The sequence below is a fragment of the Triticum dicoccoides genome, chromosome 6B, assembly GCF_002162155.2.
Source record: "Triticum dicoccoides isolate Atlit2015 ecotype Zavitan chromosome 6B, WEW_v2.0, whole genome shotgun sequence".
In the NCBI taxonomy this organism is placed as follows: Eukaryota; Viridiplantae; Streptophyta; class Magnoliopsida; order Poales; family Poaceae; genus Triticum; species Triticum dicoccoides.
Genome location: NC_041391.1, coordinates 706432902 through 706449676, shown reverse-complemented (window position 1 = coordinate 706449676; position 16775 = coordinate 706432902). Strand labels below are relative to the sequence as shown.

General features: G+C 43.4%; 2 protein-coding genes and 1 pseudogene across 2 annotated transcripts; 1 reads left to right on the top strand and 2 right to left on the bottom strand.

Moving 5' to 3' along the window:
* Window positions 1-2189: 2189 nt before the first annotated feature.
* Window positions 2190-5893, top strand: LOC119326311 (LRR receptor-like serine/threonine-protein kinase EFR). Its single transcript, XM_037599990.1, has 2 exons — window positions 2190-2335; window positions 2697-5893. The coding sequence occupies exon 2, from the start codon at window positions 2735-2737 to the stop codon at window positions 3794-3796; it is 1062 nt and encodes a 353-aa protein (XP_037455887.1). The 5' UTR covers window positions 2190-2335; window positions 2697-2734; the 3' UTR covers window positions 3797-5893.
* A 2395-nt stretch (window positions 5894-8288) lies between these two features.
* LOC119326312 (putative disease resistance protein RGA4) lies at window positions 8289-14043 on the bottom strand. The gene is made up of 4 exons (XM_037599992.1): window positions 13712-14043; window positions 12022-13155; window positions 8737-10023; window positions 8289-8572 (listed from the first exon to the last, which is right to left on the bottom strand). The coding sequence occupies exons 1-3, from the start codon at window positions 13997-13999 to the stop codon at window positions 8872-8874; spliced, it is 2574 nt and encodes an 857-aa protein (XP_037455889.1). The 5' UTR covers window positions 14000-14043; the 3' UTR covers window positions 8289-8572; window positions 8737-8871.
* Window positions 14044-16418: 2375 nt separating this feature from the next.
* Window positions 16419-16775, bottom strand: part of LOC119321576 — an 18538-nt pseudogene continuing 18181 nt past the window's right edge.

Sequence of the window (16775 nt, the reverse complement as noted above, 5' to 3'; positions counted from 1 at the left end):
CCCCTTTTTCTCGAGCGTTGGGAAAATATTGTCTATTCGAAAGGAAGACTTAGCTTATAAATATAGCGATCAAGTACGTCCTCGAGTATAGTAGCAGTCGCAAAGAAACTTCCACCTGCTCTTTCGTCATTATCTGATCTATAGGTTCTGGAAATTTTCCACCATTTTGAAGAAAATAATCTCTTCTTAATTCCCGTCCAGCTTGCACGCTATACTCGGGCTCGGATCATATCCTTGAACACTGCATGGGTGGACACCAGCAGGCTTTGGTGTTTCGTCCCGTTAGAGAGAGGCTTCTTGGTCATGGGACGTCTCTACTCTTTTCCTTTTCGTTAGTTGGACCTAGCTATGGCCTGTAACGAACACTAGATTCTGGTAAATGAATTCGGGGAGGAAACTCTCTTTTAAAAAATGAGCAACGTGGAGTCTTCCTTCTTTATATCTATGTTGTTACCATAATTGCCAGCTTCGACACACGAGTAAGACTTGACATAGCCCGTATCTATGGATGCACGACGCAAGAGATTCTTTCAATTAGCTCGACTCCTTCGTTGACATTCATTGGTTGCACCCGTCAATGATGGAGTTTACGCCCGGCGCCTTTGTTGGAAGGCATAGATTTCCCAGACGTGCTCTTCAGGATAAAACCCCAAGATCCGGCATTCAACACCTGGATCGGGCTATAGTGGTGCTTGGGCCGTGTTCCTTTTCTGGAGGCGTTGCTTTCAGAGAACCTTGCATGTGGTTCATCTATTGTCTAGGACATTGGTGGTTGTGTGTCCTTAGTTGCGTGACTCTTTTTGTTTTTTACCCTTTCTGTTTTATCTTTTTTTTTAGAAAAGGAGGATGACCCCCGGCCTCTGCATCTGGACGATGCATACGGCCACTTTATTAATTATTCTCATAAGACCTTACAAAGTAATACAACCACCAATATGTGCATCCTCAACATCTCAACTAATTTTTAATACTGTGTCGTTACAGAGGCTGAATGTAATTACTATCATCTTGATATTGCGATTTTTTTGAAAAAGCTGGAGTCCTCTGTCTAACACCTAGGCGTTGTTTCACAATGCTGGCTAGCTTGCTAAATGCCGATTATATATCACAGCTTCAGCTTATTAGTCAAGCGACCTTGTTATCTCTGGTGTGGTACTTCTATATGATATACGTACTGTCAGCAAGATGCGTCACTGCATTGTATAGTAGTAAACATGTTGCAAATGGTGACAAAATTAAGCCCATCTGACGAGGTCCGATGGGGATGGCCTGGACAATAACACTTTTATTCTTTTTCTTGAGAGTTGGGACAATAGTGTTTGATCTACTCCAGAAAAGCATTTAGAAACTTCCACTTGATCTTTCGACCTTATCTGATTGGAATCAAAATACCAGAAAATCTGCTAGACATGTAAAAAGGTTCTCTAGTGGCCGGCTGCAAGTGGGGTTCTAACATAATATTGTTGCCCGCTGCAAGTGGGCGTAGAGTTAATATTGCAAGCCGACCGCTGTCTCTATTAAGCAATATGTGCTCCAGGGACCATACATATGCACACAATATACGCCTATATGCCATGCGAGACGCACAATACCATCTGAGGTGCCATAATTTGAATGAATTATGAATAAGCAAAGAAAGATCTTAGATCTGACAACCAAAAAGGAAACGTCGATCAAAGCGACCGGCGAGAGATAGAAAAAACCGGATCAAAGAATTGAGAAAAAGACTCTCTAGGGCACCGGTCAACGCGACCGGTAGAAGAACCCTAGGTATGGGGGCGCCCCCGGCGGCAGTCATGGAGGCCGGCCGCCCCAGGGGCGCGCCACGGGGCGGAAGCAGTGGGAGGCGGCTAGGGTTTGGACCGGCTAGGATGATACCATGTTAGAAGGGAATAAAGAGAAATTGAGAGAATATGATGGGTTTGTATTGAGCCTTCGGGCGGTTTATACAGAGTACAAGGCTTGAAGGACAATAAGTCTCTCCTAGAGATAAGGCAGGAGATGATTACAAATCATACTCTAACAAGCAGTAAGGGCCAAAGGATAGCATCTCTGTCTGATTCCAGCTGAGAAGGACTGAGCCGTGCTTGAGAGTATTCTTGCAGGTGTGTGGACGTAATGGTGGGCGTGGTTTCTTTCTTTAAAACACCTGCAAGCAAAGCAAGTTGAGCGTCCATTTGAGCGTTCAGCGTTCCAACCTCCAACTCAACTCACAGGCTTCACGGCTGACACACCTCAGAGCCCGGCTGGCGGCGGCAAAACCATGCAAGAGAGGCTGCCGTTCCGTGTGATTCGGCCGAGCAAAGGTGCCCTAGCCACTCTCTCTTGGGCAAAGGTGCCTCCTCCTCCTGAATCCTGATTACTCAGTTAGTAGTTAGTACTTAGTACAGCTTCTTACATCTTCTTGACTGTCAAAAACAAAAATCTCGCAAAAGGCAAACTAATATTTTTCACATGGGTTCTACTTCTAATATTTCCCCCCATCGGATCATGAAACCTATTAGTGTTGTTCATGAGAGCAAGCTCACAAAACCTAGTTGTATTGTTCATGACCTACTCATAAGTTTTTTCTCTCTCTTTGAAAACAAGAAATGCAAGGTGCATGCTTGTGTATCAATTGATGCACACAATGACCAAACTTGCATTAAACATAGTACGCACAATGTTTTATTCTTCATTCAAACTTTAATTTGCAGGTGACACGGCCATTAGTCAAGCGGCAAGGCTCGCCACCATGCTTATGCTACTGCCGTTGCTGCTCATTTCTTGCGGAGTCGGGAGCATCCTCTGCTCATCAATGACAACAGTCCATGATAACAGCACGGACATGATCTCGCTGCTAGATTTCAAGCGGGCCATCACCAACGACTCAAGACAAGCCTTGACATCTTGGCACACCAGCGTCCCTCTTTGCAGTTGGGAGGGCGTCCACTGCAGCTCGGGGCGAGTCACTAAGCTGTACCTCAGACAACGAGGGTTGTTGGGTCGGATATCCTCCTCCCTTGGCAATCTAACGTTCCTTAGGACACTGGACCTGTCAAAAAATGGCTTCACCGGTGAGTTACCTCCTCTCAACCGTCTCCACAGACTGGAATACCTTGACTTGGGAAAGAACTCACTGCGAGGGACCATTCCAGATACTCTCACAAACTGCTCCCAGCTAAGGAGCCTAGACCTATCTGCCAACTTACTAATGGGTGAAATTCCCCTAGGTATAGGCCGCCTATCCAATCTAAGGAAAGTATGGCTTTCCTCAAATAATCTCACCGGAACAATCCCACCAAGCCTAAGAAACAATAGTCACCTTGAAGACATCAGGCTTACTGATAATAGGTTCATGGGAACCATTCCTGATGAGATGGGAAGTTTCCCATCTCTTGTTTATTTAGGCCTTGCTGGAAATATGCTATCAGGTGGAATACCAGAAACCCTGTACAAATACAATCAGTCTTCTCTCCAATATTTATACTTATATTCCAATATGCTTGGAAAAACACTGCCATCGAACTTTGGTGACACCTTCCCAGATCTTAAACATCTCTGTTTGGACAATAACAATTTTGAAGGTCATCTCCCTGCTTCACTAGGCAATATTTCAGGGCTAAGACTGTTAAACTTTTCTTCCAACAATTTCATTGGTCAAGTTCCAGGTTCTTTTGGTAATCTTGAACAGTTAGAATACCTAATCCTTCAGCGAAACAATTTTTGGGGCTTCCTCCCAATAGAGCTTGGCGGCTTAAAGCAGCTCACCCATCTGGATATGTCTGATAATAATCTGCGAGGTGGTGTGCCATGACACGGAGTATATTTGTCGAAAATAACAGTTATGTCTCACTTGGAGGCAACATGGACCTTTTATTTTTGGCGGAACACTGGATCTGCTCCCATGTCCCGCCATCTCTCGGAGAGAAGAAACACAGTATGTACTACCTGATTATTGGACTACTCATTACAATACTTAGTTGCATGTCACTCATATTCTTTGGCCTATTTTATGCTCACGAAGAAGACGTCAAGAGCAAACCTATCATTGTACTACCTGATTATTGTAATTCACAGGGTTGGGACCTTCCGAACCTTCACTTTGGCAATAAACGATCCACTGAGATCGTGGCTCTCAGTGCTCAATCAGCAAAACAGATTAAAAGGGGAGTTTCACGTAAACAATCCTGGCCGATTGCCAACAACTCCATTGTATTGTTTACAAGCTAACCTAGGCATGTCTTGATCTTTTCATGCTAACTTTTTCTGATACTAAACTTATGGATTATTTTTTGCGGGAAACTTCTGATCTAGTCATCTCCAATCATGGTAGTACAACCAACACAAGAAATAATAAAAATTACATCCAGACTCGTAGACCACCTAGCAATGATTATAAACACTGAAGCGAGCCGAAGGCGCACTGACTTTGTTTTTGAAAAGGATGGTCATCCCCGGCCTCTACATCAGGCTGATGCATGCTACCATATTATTAAGCAAAAGTACCAGAATGTTTACGGTTCAGTACAAGCTCACATGGAGCTAAAAGAAAAAAAAGAGAGCAAATAATAGTTGACAACAACTGGCGGATATAGGTTGAGATGACTAAACACCTTGCTTGTTATTGGATTGCCATCCAAATCGGTTGTAAATACCCCGTGCTACTACCTCCCAGAGGGTACACCAAATAGCCAAAAGCTCACTGGCTTCCGCAAGAGTGAGTAACTACCACATATGGATCCACGCAGTGGCCCTGTAAATAACCTGCAAAAAATTTATACGAGTTTGTTGGAAATCATATCATTTCTGCAGTTTCATATAGCCCAAAGCAATGCGCATACTCATGTTTGAATATGTTCCGCACTGTTTGTCTCCACTCCATTTAGCCATGTCCCAAATAATGTGTTAACACTATTTGGAGGGCTGACATTAAAGGCTATATGAATCTAATGCCATAAATGTTTGGCAAGAGGATAATCGAGAAAGAGGTGTTAAATAGTTCCATCGTGATCACAAAAGCAACATCGCTTACTACTCTTCAATCTTCACTTTGCCAAGTTATCCTTGGTCTGAATCACCTCCTTGTGAACAAATCACATGAAGATTTTGATTCTTAAAGGAACTTTAGTCTTCCAAATATGCAATGATTTTGGAATTGGACCAGAATCAGTTAAGCCTAGATACATAGGTTTCACTGACAAAACTCCATTCGTGGATAGTGTCCTGTGAATCAAATCTTGTTTATCAGAGAGGTGAATGCCCATCAGCCTCTGCACGAGATGTAGCCACGCGTCCCATCGGTCTCCTACTAAGGACCTCATGAACTAGATGTTTAGAGGAACATACTGTAATACTGCAGCAACATAAGAGTCCTTATGATGTATAATATTATAAAGAGGCAACTTCATATTTCTAGCCTTTGGTAGATCATGTTCCATGAAAATGGTTATGTCGGCAGCGTATTGTAGTATGGACACCCCACCATCCACAAGGTGGAGTATGAGTCCGCCTACTTTCCCGTCCTTTTTAGCCCTACCAATAAGAATTGCCAACATATCTGCCACTATGTTGAACAAGATAGGAGACATCAGGCTCCCCTTTCTTAGGCCCCTTTGCATCTGAAAATAATGACATATGTTATCATTCACGTTAATCTTTACGCTGCCTTTCTGTACAAAGGAATCGACCTGATTCCTCCAGGAATCGTCGAAACTCTGCACGCAATCGTATGCGTTGTCACGACTTATAGCAGATGATTTGCCTTTAAAATACCGTGTGCGGAACTTTGCACACGGTGTATATTAAACAATGTGTGCTATGCTCCCAATTATCACATAGCTTGATTCTGAGCATTTTGCTAGGCTGATGTGGGCTTTATTAGTTGTCAACATTTTTTAGTGTCTACTTGGTAAAAATCTTTGCAGGCCTGGACTCATGGACACAGAAGTAAAGCAGCGTAAGCAGGTTTCGGTTGTTAATAGAAAAAGAACTGCGAGGCCAACTGACTCGTCCTAAAGAGGTATCCACATTTTCTTGTCTACTATAAATGATAAAACTCTCTCAAGGTTTGTTTTCCCCTCAGTTTCATTCCAACAAACAGCGAGGTAGGTAGCTGCTAGCAGATGTGTCTCTTTGCCATCATTTGTGTTGTTGATGGGCAACGTTGTATGATGAATCTTTGGTTTCTGTTGCGTTAATCTTAGGTTAATTGTAACTCACAAAAAAAATCTTAGTTAATTGTATGCTTAAAATTATTGAGCTTTTATATTAAAGAACATCTTAGACAGTACCATCCATATGATTGATATCTACTTGTGCTTCTATTGAGTTCTGCTAGGTAGACTTCTTTCCTTACCACAACATTGTTGATTTTCCAGAAGGAAAAAGAAGAGTGGGAGGCTGGAGAACCTTGTTTCGAACAGACGATCATTTGCCAGAGCGATTGAGAATGCTTTTGCACTGTCTTTCCTAGTTAAAGACGTCAGCGTGGAAATAACCATTGATGACAATGGGCACCAATCCATATAGTTTGCAAGGGCTTTCCCATGTGGTTTCATTTGTGCTTTAATCGTACTACAGGGATGCTTGTGCATCTAATGTTATTCTGTTTGAAGGCTTTCATGTGGCAATAAACATTGATTTTTTTTCTTTTTTTTTTCGAAAAAGGGGGGTACCCCGGCCTCTGCATCAAGAATGATGCATACGGCCCTCTTATTAACCAAAGCAGCAAAGTGTGCATACAAGGTTCCATAGTCTCAAAATCAAACAAAGAAAATGCAGCCCATATCGACACACAGACTAGCCAGAAATAAAATGCCACAACCGGCTGGCTAAAGAAGATAGGAAAACTAATTGCCTATCCTATTACATGACTGCCATCCAAACCGGTTGAAGATAACCCGAGCAGCCATCTCCCATCGGGTAGACCCAGTAACCAAATACTCCCTGGCCTCCATCGGAGTGAGTGACGACCACAAACGGATCAAAGCCGTAGCTCGGAATAGAACCTGCAAAAAATGAATTCGTGGTGTTCTGTTAAAAACCAAATCATTTCTGCACAACCAGATGGTCCACATCAACGCACAAACTCCCACCCGAATATGCCTTGCTAATGCAGAATCAATCCCATTAAGCCAAGTCCCAAATAAAGCGGTAACCGTGGTGGGTGGAGTAATATTAAAGGCAATATGCACCGTCTGCCATAGAACCTTAGCTAGCGGGCAATCAAAAAAGAGATGTTTAATTGTCTCATCTCGATCACAGAAACTACACCTAGTAGGTCCTGTCCAATTACGCTTTATCAAATTGTCCTTTGTGAGAATGACTTGTTTATGCACAAACCACATAAACACTTTTATTTTCAAAGGAACTTTAACATCCCATACCTTTTTGGACGTTGGAATAGAACTTGAGTTAATAACATCAAGATACATTGACCTCACTGTAAATACCCCATTCTTGGTCAACTTCCAGCGTAATACATCAGGTTGGTCAGAGAGTTGGACCTCCATTAGTCTCCTTACTAACTGGAGCCAAACCTCCCAACGATTGCCCACTAACGACCGTCTAAACTGAATATTAAGGGGGATAGTTTGAAATACCGTTGCCACGAACACCTCTCGTCGTTGCGCAATACGATATAAAGACAATAAACATTGATAACCATGAATGAAGTATTCTACAAGCAATCAGTTTGAAGGTTTTCACCGCAGCATCTGGACCGGTGCTGAACAGAACTCTACTTACCGGTGGCAAAATGGATATTTGGACTTTGGCAAAAGTGGCAAATCAAAGAGATTTTCCAACGGGCCCTAAAACACGAAATGTTCTTCTTATCTTGATTTTTGAGTTGTGGGGAGTCAATCGTGTACGTACCTGGCCGATCGATCCCAGCACGCACGGATGGACGGAAGAGCAGCAGGCAAGCCACCAAGCCGGACGGACGGGAGAGAGAGAGAGAGACGGGGAGGTCGCGGGCGGGTCCATATTACGTACTTAGTCGTCAGTTTATAGTCCAGAAAAGACTGGTTCTCGTTGAAAGGTGCCAAAGTCAACACATATTAGCCGCCCGGGGGAGATGAGGGAGCGCATATTCGTTCTACATACGGATAGAGATACAGGTACGTACCCCACCCCTTTCTGGGTGGGCGTCCAACAGCACGGAGCCCTTCTGGTACTCGGTGAAGATGGCGTCAAGTACACGCCGCAGTGGACATGGCTGCAGGGCGAGCTCCGGCGCGTCGACCGGAAGACGACGCCTCGCCGTGGCAACAGATGCTAGTACATTAATTCACGGAAACTGGCGAGCGTTCCTTCAGTTTTTAATGCTCACTTCACAACTGCCACACCATATATAGTACGTAGTTTTTCGACCACTCTAGCTAGTACCAGATATCAAGTCTATGAATGAACATGGGAGCATGACCGGATATAGTACTAAATAAAGAACTCAAGTCACCATGTGCAGAGCTTAATTAGACCTACGTCTTTGGACGGCTCCGTGAAGCTTTTTTGCTTTCCTGGAGAAGGCATACTCCGCCACGAACTTCAGCTGATTGATCACGGCGTGTGTGTGTGCTTCTGCAGTTCCCTGTAGAATGGATAGGTTCGGCATCTGGTTAGTGTGCGTTTTAGTTTTGTTTTAAATTGCGAGCCACCGTATGAAACAGAACAACAGATGTACATAGCACGCAGTGTGAAGAAAGCTTAATTGGTAGGCCGCATTTAGATAGTAAAGCTTGGTAGAGCACTTACAATGTTTTTGATGCGGGCAAGCTTGGTTCACACAACAGCCTCAGTTCACTGCTGTCCACATTATGTACCATCTGGGGACCGGTGAGTTGCTGTATACACTGGCAAAGGCTTGATGTTGCCCTCGTATTCATAACCTTAACCTCTTCTAACGATTTTCAGGTTTCCAGCCAGGTTTCCAAGGCTCTCTCGAAGGGACTCTAGTTTCTCGCACCACGAGAGGTCGAGAGTTTGAAGATTTTTGAGGCTTCCAAGGCTCTCTGGAAGGGACTCTAGTTTAAGGCACCATGTGAGGTCGAGACTTTGAAGGTTTTTGAGGCGTCCAAGGCTCTCTGGAAGGGACATTAGTTCCCTGCAAAATGAGAGGTTGAGTGTCTGAAGGTTTTTTAGGCTTCCGAGGCTCTCCGGGAGGGACTTTAGTTCATCGGACCATGTGAGGTCGAGTGTTTGAAGGTTTTTGAGGCTTCCAAGGCTCTCCGGAAGGGACTCTAGTTTATAGCACTCTGAGAGGTCGAGTGTTTGAAGGTTTTTTAGGCTTCCAAGGCTCTCTGGAAGGGACTCTAGTTTTCCACACCCTTTGAAGTACAGTGTTTGAAGGTTTTTGAGGCTTCCAAGGCTCTCCGAAAGGGACTCTAATTTCTTGCACCATGAGAGGTCGAGTGTTTGAAGGTTTTGGAGGCTTCCAAGGCTCTCCGGAAGAGACTCTAGTTTCTCACACCATGTGAGGTCTAGTGTTTGGAGGTTTTTGAGGCTTCCAAGGCTCTCTGGTATGACTTTGACATTGGTACAATAAGATAAATCAAGGTGCGCTAGACTCCCAAGTTTGCCAACCGAGCTTGGTATTGCTGAAATTTTCCGTGATCCATTGAGGTTCAGGTAACATAATTTTGAGAGCCGAGTGATACTCTCGGAAAATTTCCAATCTTGCAGCTCCGGAGCAATAAGAATCTCCAGTTGTTTCAATTGTCCTAGAGTGCTTGGAAACTCTGTGATGGAGCATCTAGATAGATCCAACACACGCAAGAACTTCGGCAATGATAATGCACCACCATGGAATTCACAATCCGAAAAATGCATCGCCCTTAACTTAGGTGGGAAAATAGTTGCCATCTCCCTTGCCTGGCTGTAATCTGAAATATTGTAATTTGTAAGAGATGCATAGTGGCAGTATTCTTTTCTTCTAGTAATGCTCGCCTTTTTAGCATCAAAGACAACCAATTCTTCAGCAATGACCGATCTTGCAAGATCATGCACCAGATCGTGCATGGTGAAGATTGTTTTTCCAAATTTCTGAAACAAAAAAATAGGATTAATCCCACCATAAGAAATTTCAAGCAAATAGTATTATTTAGATAAATGATGTGACATGATCCTTTTACAGAAAGATTAATATGCTCAACCTAGCAGGCCATAAAATTTTCTTTGTTTGCACTTCTGCTCGACGCGATTCACAACGGCCCAACTGCCCATATTGTCCAAAAAAAAACTCATCCCAACTATGCTTGTCCTTACACGGTTAAAGCAAACCCAGCAATCTAGCTAAATTTCTCTAGTTGAGAGCATCTCCAACAGGCGCCCAAAAAGAGCTCCGCACTAAAAGTTCGTTTTTTTGGGCGCCGAACAGCTCAAGCAGAAGCTATAGTGCTAAAAAAAATTGGGTGTGCGTTAAAAACGCTATCGCGCGCAGCATATTTTGGGCTCCGGATTGCACGCGCTTCGTAATTTGCACTGTGTGCTTTTTGGGCGTGCATTTTTGTGCGATGCTAAAGCAATGTTGGTCCTGGCGCATTAAAAATGTTGCAGTCGCATGCTATAACTTTTATTGGGTGCGAAATTTTGATGCGGCCGTTGGAGATGCTCTAAAAGCACTTTTAGGTAGAGTACCTATAGTAGGTAGAGCACAAAAAGTGTCTGCCCTCCAGCAATTTGCCAATAATGCTCTACCTATATTTTATTTTACTTCTATCTCTATTCCAATTCTGTCGAGCACCTTGTAGGAATTTCACAGAGCACGCCATGTGCGCCGATCTCAACGCCAACAGGAGTAGCTGTGGACGGTAACGGAGCTAGGCGGAGGGGTTTGGGAGGCGGCGCGGAGGTGGTGCAGAGGTAGAGCTCGCGGTGGGCCGGCAGATGGGCACGGTGGCGTACCTTCCACCGTGGGTCACCTCCACAACGGCGTATCGTCGTGGCCATATCAAAGAGGTATCAAGCAGAATGAGGACTACGATGATAACGCGGTAGTGGTCACAACTCACAAGATTTGAGAGGAAAGATAGAAAATGTAGTGAGAAGGTAAAATTATTATTCTCCCCAATGTCAAGCTGGCACGGTGGTCAGAATTGATCCGTCTTGCCACCTCTCACCTCACTGGCCAAAGTGGCTGTGGTGCAAATGCAGACATGTTTAAAGAACTGGGAAACTCAAAAACAAATTCTTTTGGAGAGCAGGGGGAATGGCATATAACTTAAGGGTGCTCCAATGAAATTTACTGGCACATATTTAAGACTATAAATTAAGTAATTCAATCTTGTATGTGTTACATTTTTTTAGGGAAAATTATTATTGAGCCAAAAAAATAGTAGACTACTATTCGGTAAGATAAACAAAATAAAATACCATGCATTAACTGTATGTATGTGTAGTGATCCAAATGGTGTTTGACGAGTGTAAACTACAACCGGATGGATGAAGGAGTTACTGTCTTTTTTCTTGCGGCAGGTCCCCAACAGTTGGGAAATTTTTAGAGGAAAGAGTGTGGAGTATATTCTGATGTACCAATATCTTGAGTGCGTTATTGGCCACGAAGGGCAGAACATATGCATCGATTAATGTACCAAACTGTCTATAACATGTATGCTTTCGTACAGCAACTGTTGCATGCCATTTGATATTTAGTAAAAAGGAATATTCTTTATTCTATACTGTACATATAATACTCCCTCCATTCCTTTATGTAAGGTTTATTATTTTTGGCACGGTGACCAAGGCACATAATTATAAAGGTGTTAGGACAAAATTACTCTTGAAAAAATTGTTGGTTAGTAGCAAGTAAATCAGTTAGTCCAGGAAAGTAAGAGATGCATGCAATTGAGGGAGAGACAATTTCCTTTTTTTATACAATGAGAGATACAGTCAATCAGATGAGAGATATCTTCCTCTTTTTGGAGGGATAAAAAGGGAATTACGAGGATTTAGAAGAAATGCACCTTACATTGTGGAATTTTATCAAAAAAAGCAAAGACACCTTATATAAAGGAACGGAGGGAGTATGCCGTAGTAACTCACCTTGGGCAATTTTGAATGCTGAAGGAAAGACATCCCCAGGAATTGCCTAACATACTTCTCGCCAAGTTGTATGGCTGAAAAGTTATTAGATGGCTCAATGAAACCTAGAGCAATCCATTGATGGATAAGATCTTCTTTACTTATATTGTGACCTTTCGGAAAGATCCCACAATAGGCAAAGCATAACCTCAAATATGGTGTCAAAGTATTGTAACTTAACTTCAAGGATGGTAACACTGTACTATCAGAAAATGGTTCATCCCAAATATCACTATTGCACATTGCTTCCCAGTCACTAAGATCCATTCCAGATAGCAAGAATCCAAGTGCTTGAGCTGCTAATGGCAAACCTCCACATTTCCTTGCAATCATCTGTCCAACTGGTTCAACTCGTTCTTTATCAGCTCTAGATTCAAAGCCACTATTTTGCTTGATTATTCTCCAGCACATGTCGCTGTCCAAGGGATCTAGCTTGTATGGTTCAACAGTACAAAGTTTTCTTGCAATGTCTATGTTGCGTGTTGTGACCAAGAATCTCATCTTGGAGCTTACACGCAACATAAGCTTGAGTTGATTCAGTTGGGAGGTATCTGTCTCCCATAGGTCATCTAAAACAATTAGAGTCTGCTTATCTTGAAGTAGATGTTTAAGGCGTTGGCTTATCAATTGCAGTGTATCAAGATTCTCGCTTCCTTTTTCCAGTACTTGAGAAATTATGGAGTTCCCTATTTTTTTCAAGTCAAACACCTGGGATACATAGACCCATACCCGATGATTATAATCTTTGAACTGGCCATCATTGAAGACCAGTTGTGCCAAAGTTGTCTTTCCTATGCCTCCAAGCCCACAGATAGGAAGAATTGTAGTATCTTCTTTGTTGCTGCTTGTGGCTAACAAAGAAAGAACATTCATCCTGTCTTTGTCTCTCCCTATGATGAGTGATTCAATCACATCTGATGTTGTTTCCCGTCGATCAGGAAACTGGTGCACACTAATTAGGCTGGAATTATCATGTGTGAATTTGAAACTCTCGTGATCATCTTTGATGTTCCTCAGCTGACTTCTCATCTTCTTCATCTTATAAGCCATGGTAATCTTGGGTGCAATAGCAAAACAGTCCAGCTTCCCAATCATCTACAAGGAATTTCAACAAGTGATTATGAAATAATATAAAACCTGGGAGCAACTACACCAAGCTTTAATAAGATGTACTATATTTTATCCCTCTACTCGGTAATTGCTGCATGGTAGATGTATATCGCAACGCACTTGGAATTTAACATAAAACATTTGCATGAATGTAAAACATATATAGCTTCCCTTGTAGTACAATTTTTTTATTCTTGCACCCCCAGTTTCACGGGATTTGTACTTTACAAGTGCTGATTTAAGTAGGCTAAATACCTCTTGTACAACCATCGTTTATTCTTCTTTTTTCAAAGGGCGCCAACAAGTTTCAAGCTACAAACGTTGCAATTTAACTAGATCACCAACTGCTTATACTGGAAAGTACTTTAAGATGATCGTGGTTTTGTGGACAATAATATAATAAATAATCAAATTATTTAACCAAAGCAACGAACTCCTTACTAGCTAGGAATATTAATTAAGAAAAAACAGAGAGAAGACATGGCATATATATATATATATATATATATATATATATATATTTATATATATATATATATACCTTTCTGTAGGTTGGTTCACTGTTAGCTTGGAACTCATCGAGCATGTAAGAGATGTCGTAGGCAGCGTTCTTCAGCCGCTTGAGCCACAACCGCACCAACTCCTCCGAAACAGACCGCCTCTCAGCATCCTTGAGCGCTGCCTCCATATACTCCAACGTGTCCTTCATGTCCTTGAGGTCGTCCTTGAAGCTCCACAGCATGGTGACCTCATCCCCAATGGCAGAACCCAGCTTATTGCCCACCGCTGAGACCACAGCCGAGGCGAGCAAACCAGCTACATGCGACATGTTTTTCTTCTTCACCTTTTCTCTCTCAAGTTGCTGTATGCCAACTGGAGATGGTGTGAACAACAATGATGCAGCCGAGTGCCAGTTACCAACTCATGCATGGTCATATGCACTGGCGGAGCTACTCACGGGCAAAACTGTGTTGTGGCCCGCCCAGCAAAGTCACCAAACCGTGTATACTGCAGTTAATTACTGTACACATGTGCTACAGTACACACGGGTGGCCCGCCCAGTTTTTTTGTGCTAACTCCGCTAGTGGTCATATGTATGACCCCATGCTCCACCGAGATGAAAAAGGATCATCTACTTAATTGTGATAATTCCCACAGCACACCACACGATAGCTTTAGCTTTACCAGCAGGCAAGGGTCAAGAAAAGAACCTCTAGTCTTTCTAGCTGTAAAGGAACAAAGGAAAGGAACCGGGGGAAGAAAAGAATGTGAACTCCCGCTTTCTAGCTGTAAAGCAAAAAATGTTGCATTTGTATATAAGAACAAAGCTAGGAACAAAAAGAGAGAACACAAACTATGATAGCCTAGTTTGGTTGAAGATCTTTTCAGAGAAAACATGATTGGCAGAAGGGGAGGAAGCTCTCAGTTATTACAAAATTAGGCAACATCACATAGATATTTACAGAGGCCATGGATGGACCCATGGAGTCAAGGAGAAAGGAGTGGCTCCTTCCAGCGAGAGGCTTACCTGTGCCTACGCAGACTTGCTTCCAGGTGTAGAGAGCCTGTTATACCTGCCGCCACTCATCCATTTCCTCGACAACGCCTCTGCCTTGACTGTTAAGAGTTGTGTCGAATACAGTGTACAAGGTAGGTTACAATTGAACTTGTAGTTGTATTGTGTTTAGATAGGATATGGAGTCGTCTCCAAATAGGACACTTGTATTCTAGGCCTCTCATATAATGCGGGGGTAGACACATGATTTAACTTATGCCAACATAATAGCACGATTTACAAATCTACCACATCTATAGGATTTATATACTCAATTCATCAAGCACTTCATGGGATCAAATCAGAAGTTAATATATAGTTCAATCTATCCGGAAATTAATCAAATCATGCATACATCGGGTACACAATACAATAGATAAAAGATAAGACAAGAGGGTAGGAAGTATATAAAAATATGAGAGGCCATGGTTCGGTTTACACAGGAGAATTAGTGTGAGGAAAACTTAGAGGTGCCACTGAAGCTTGTTGATCTTAACAAGCATGGTGCAGTTAAGTTCCTTGCCAGAATGTGAAGCTTGGTTGCATCATAAAGGGGATGGAATACATGGCTGACGCATTGGATTATTTGCAATGCATATCTATCGACTTGCGGCGCCAGTCTATAGGTTTCAGATTGGGGGCTCTGAAGATGTTACCTAGGAAAAGGGCCAACGGAGCACCCTATGCTCGAGAACGGGGTCACCCTATGGAGGGAGAGGGACCCAAGCGCTTCACCTGCATCACGCGCTCGCCGATCAGTTGGAATTCTGCCAGAATCCATGGTGTGCGACGAGAGGAGGCGAATTCCTGGACTGGACTGGACCGCGGCGGAGAGGTGAGACAAGAGAGGAAAGCAGAGCATCTCTCTGCCGAGCTGCTTCGGGGCATGTACTACGTAACACACATTACTAGTGTCAAAAAACGTCTTACATTATGGGTCTGAGGGAGTTGATTGCAGCCGGCTGTAAACAGCGCATGTCTATCTTGATTTTGCACATAACAAAGCAGAAACTAGCAGAGACACAGCATCGTGCAACCATTCGCGGTAGCTCCTTTCCAAAGTCCATCATGGGCACCAGACAATTTTATACTACGTACGTCCGTAGTAGTTCTGTACTGGCTTCAGTTCTGGTGCGAAAACCTCCCTTTTTCTCACATGAAACATACTCTAGACGTAAGGCAGAAATTTCTTTTCTTCTTAATTTCACTTTTGCTTTTTGGGCATCCAATAACCACCAACGATACAGTTTGCCTGCCCAAAGTAAAGAAATGACAGTTTCAGGTTAACATGAATAAGTATACAAAACACTGATGGTGAACACTACCTCTTGCCTCCTTTTTCTTCTTTTTTTTTGCGAGATTACCTCTTGCCTCTTTTTTTTTTACAGAAGGAGGATAACCTCCGGCCTCTGCATCTGGGCGATGCATGCAACCATTTTATTAATTATTCACCAAAGACCTTACAAAGAATTACAACAATAAGTCTGAAGCCACCGTCTATGCGACAACTGTCGCTACTCCTATCTAGCTGATGAAGGGATGCTGATAGTCCGGTCCTAATACCACAGACTTCACAGACAAGACTAACATGTAAAACCTGAGACTCCAACCAAGCCACTTCTCGGGTATGGGCGCACACACCGGTCCGACACCCTCTCAGATGCTGCCGCCACCAACTGCCACCACTCCATCTTCAGATCCGTACTGACGCATCACCCATGCCCCGTCTAGCTGCCGCCAACGCCACCAGGGCGCCCAACGGCACCACCACCCTGCGCGCGAACTGCTCAGCATGTCGCAGTTGCCGCCGGTACACCTCAACACTATGCCGCCAAGTACCACCAGCCGACACAGCTTGAAGTCTCTGGAAGATCTGTTGTGTGTAGCACCTGCCGACCAGGCATGACAAAGCGTAGCACCTGTCAGTCAGGCATGACTTCACATCTCCACCGAAGCACCATGCAAGACGAAGCCGCTCCACCTACTGCCACTGACCACCAGCACTGCTCCACAAATGATGCTCCCAAGAGAGAAACGTCACCGCAGTGCC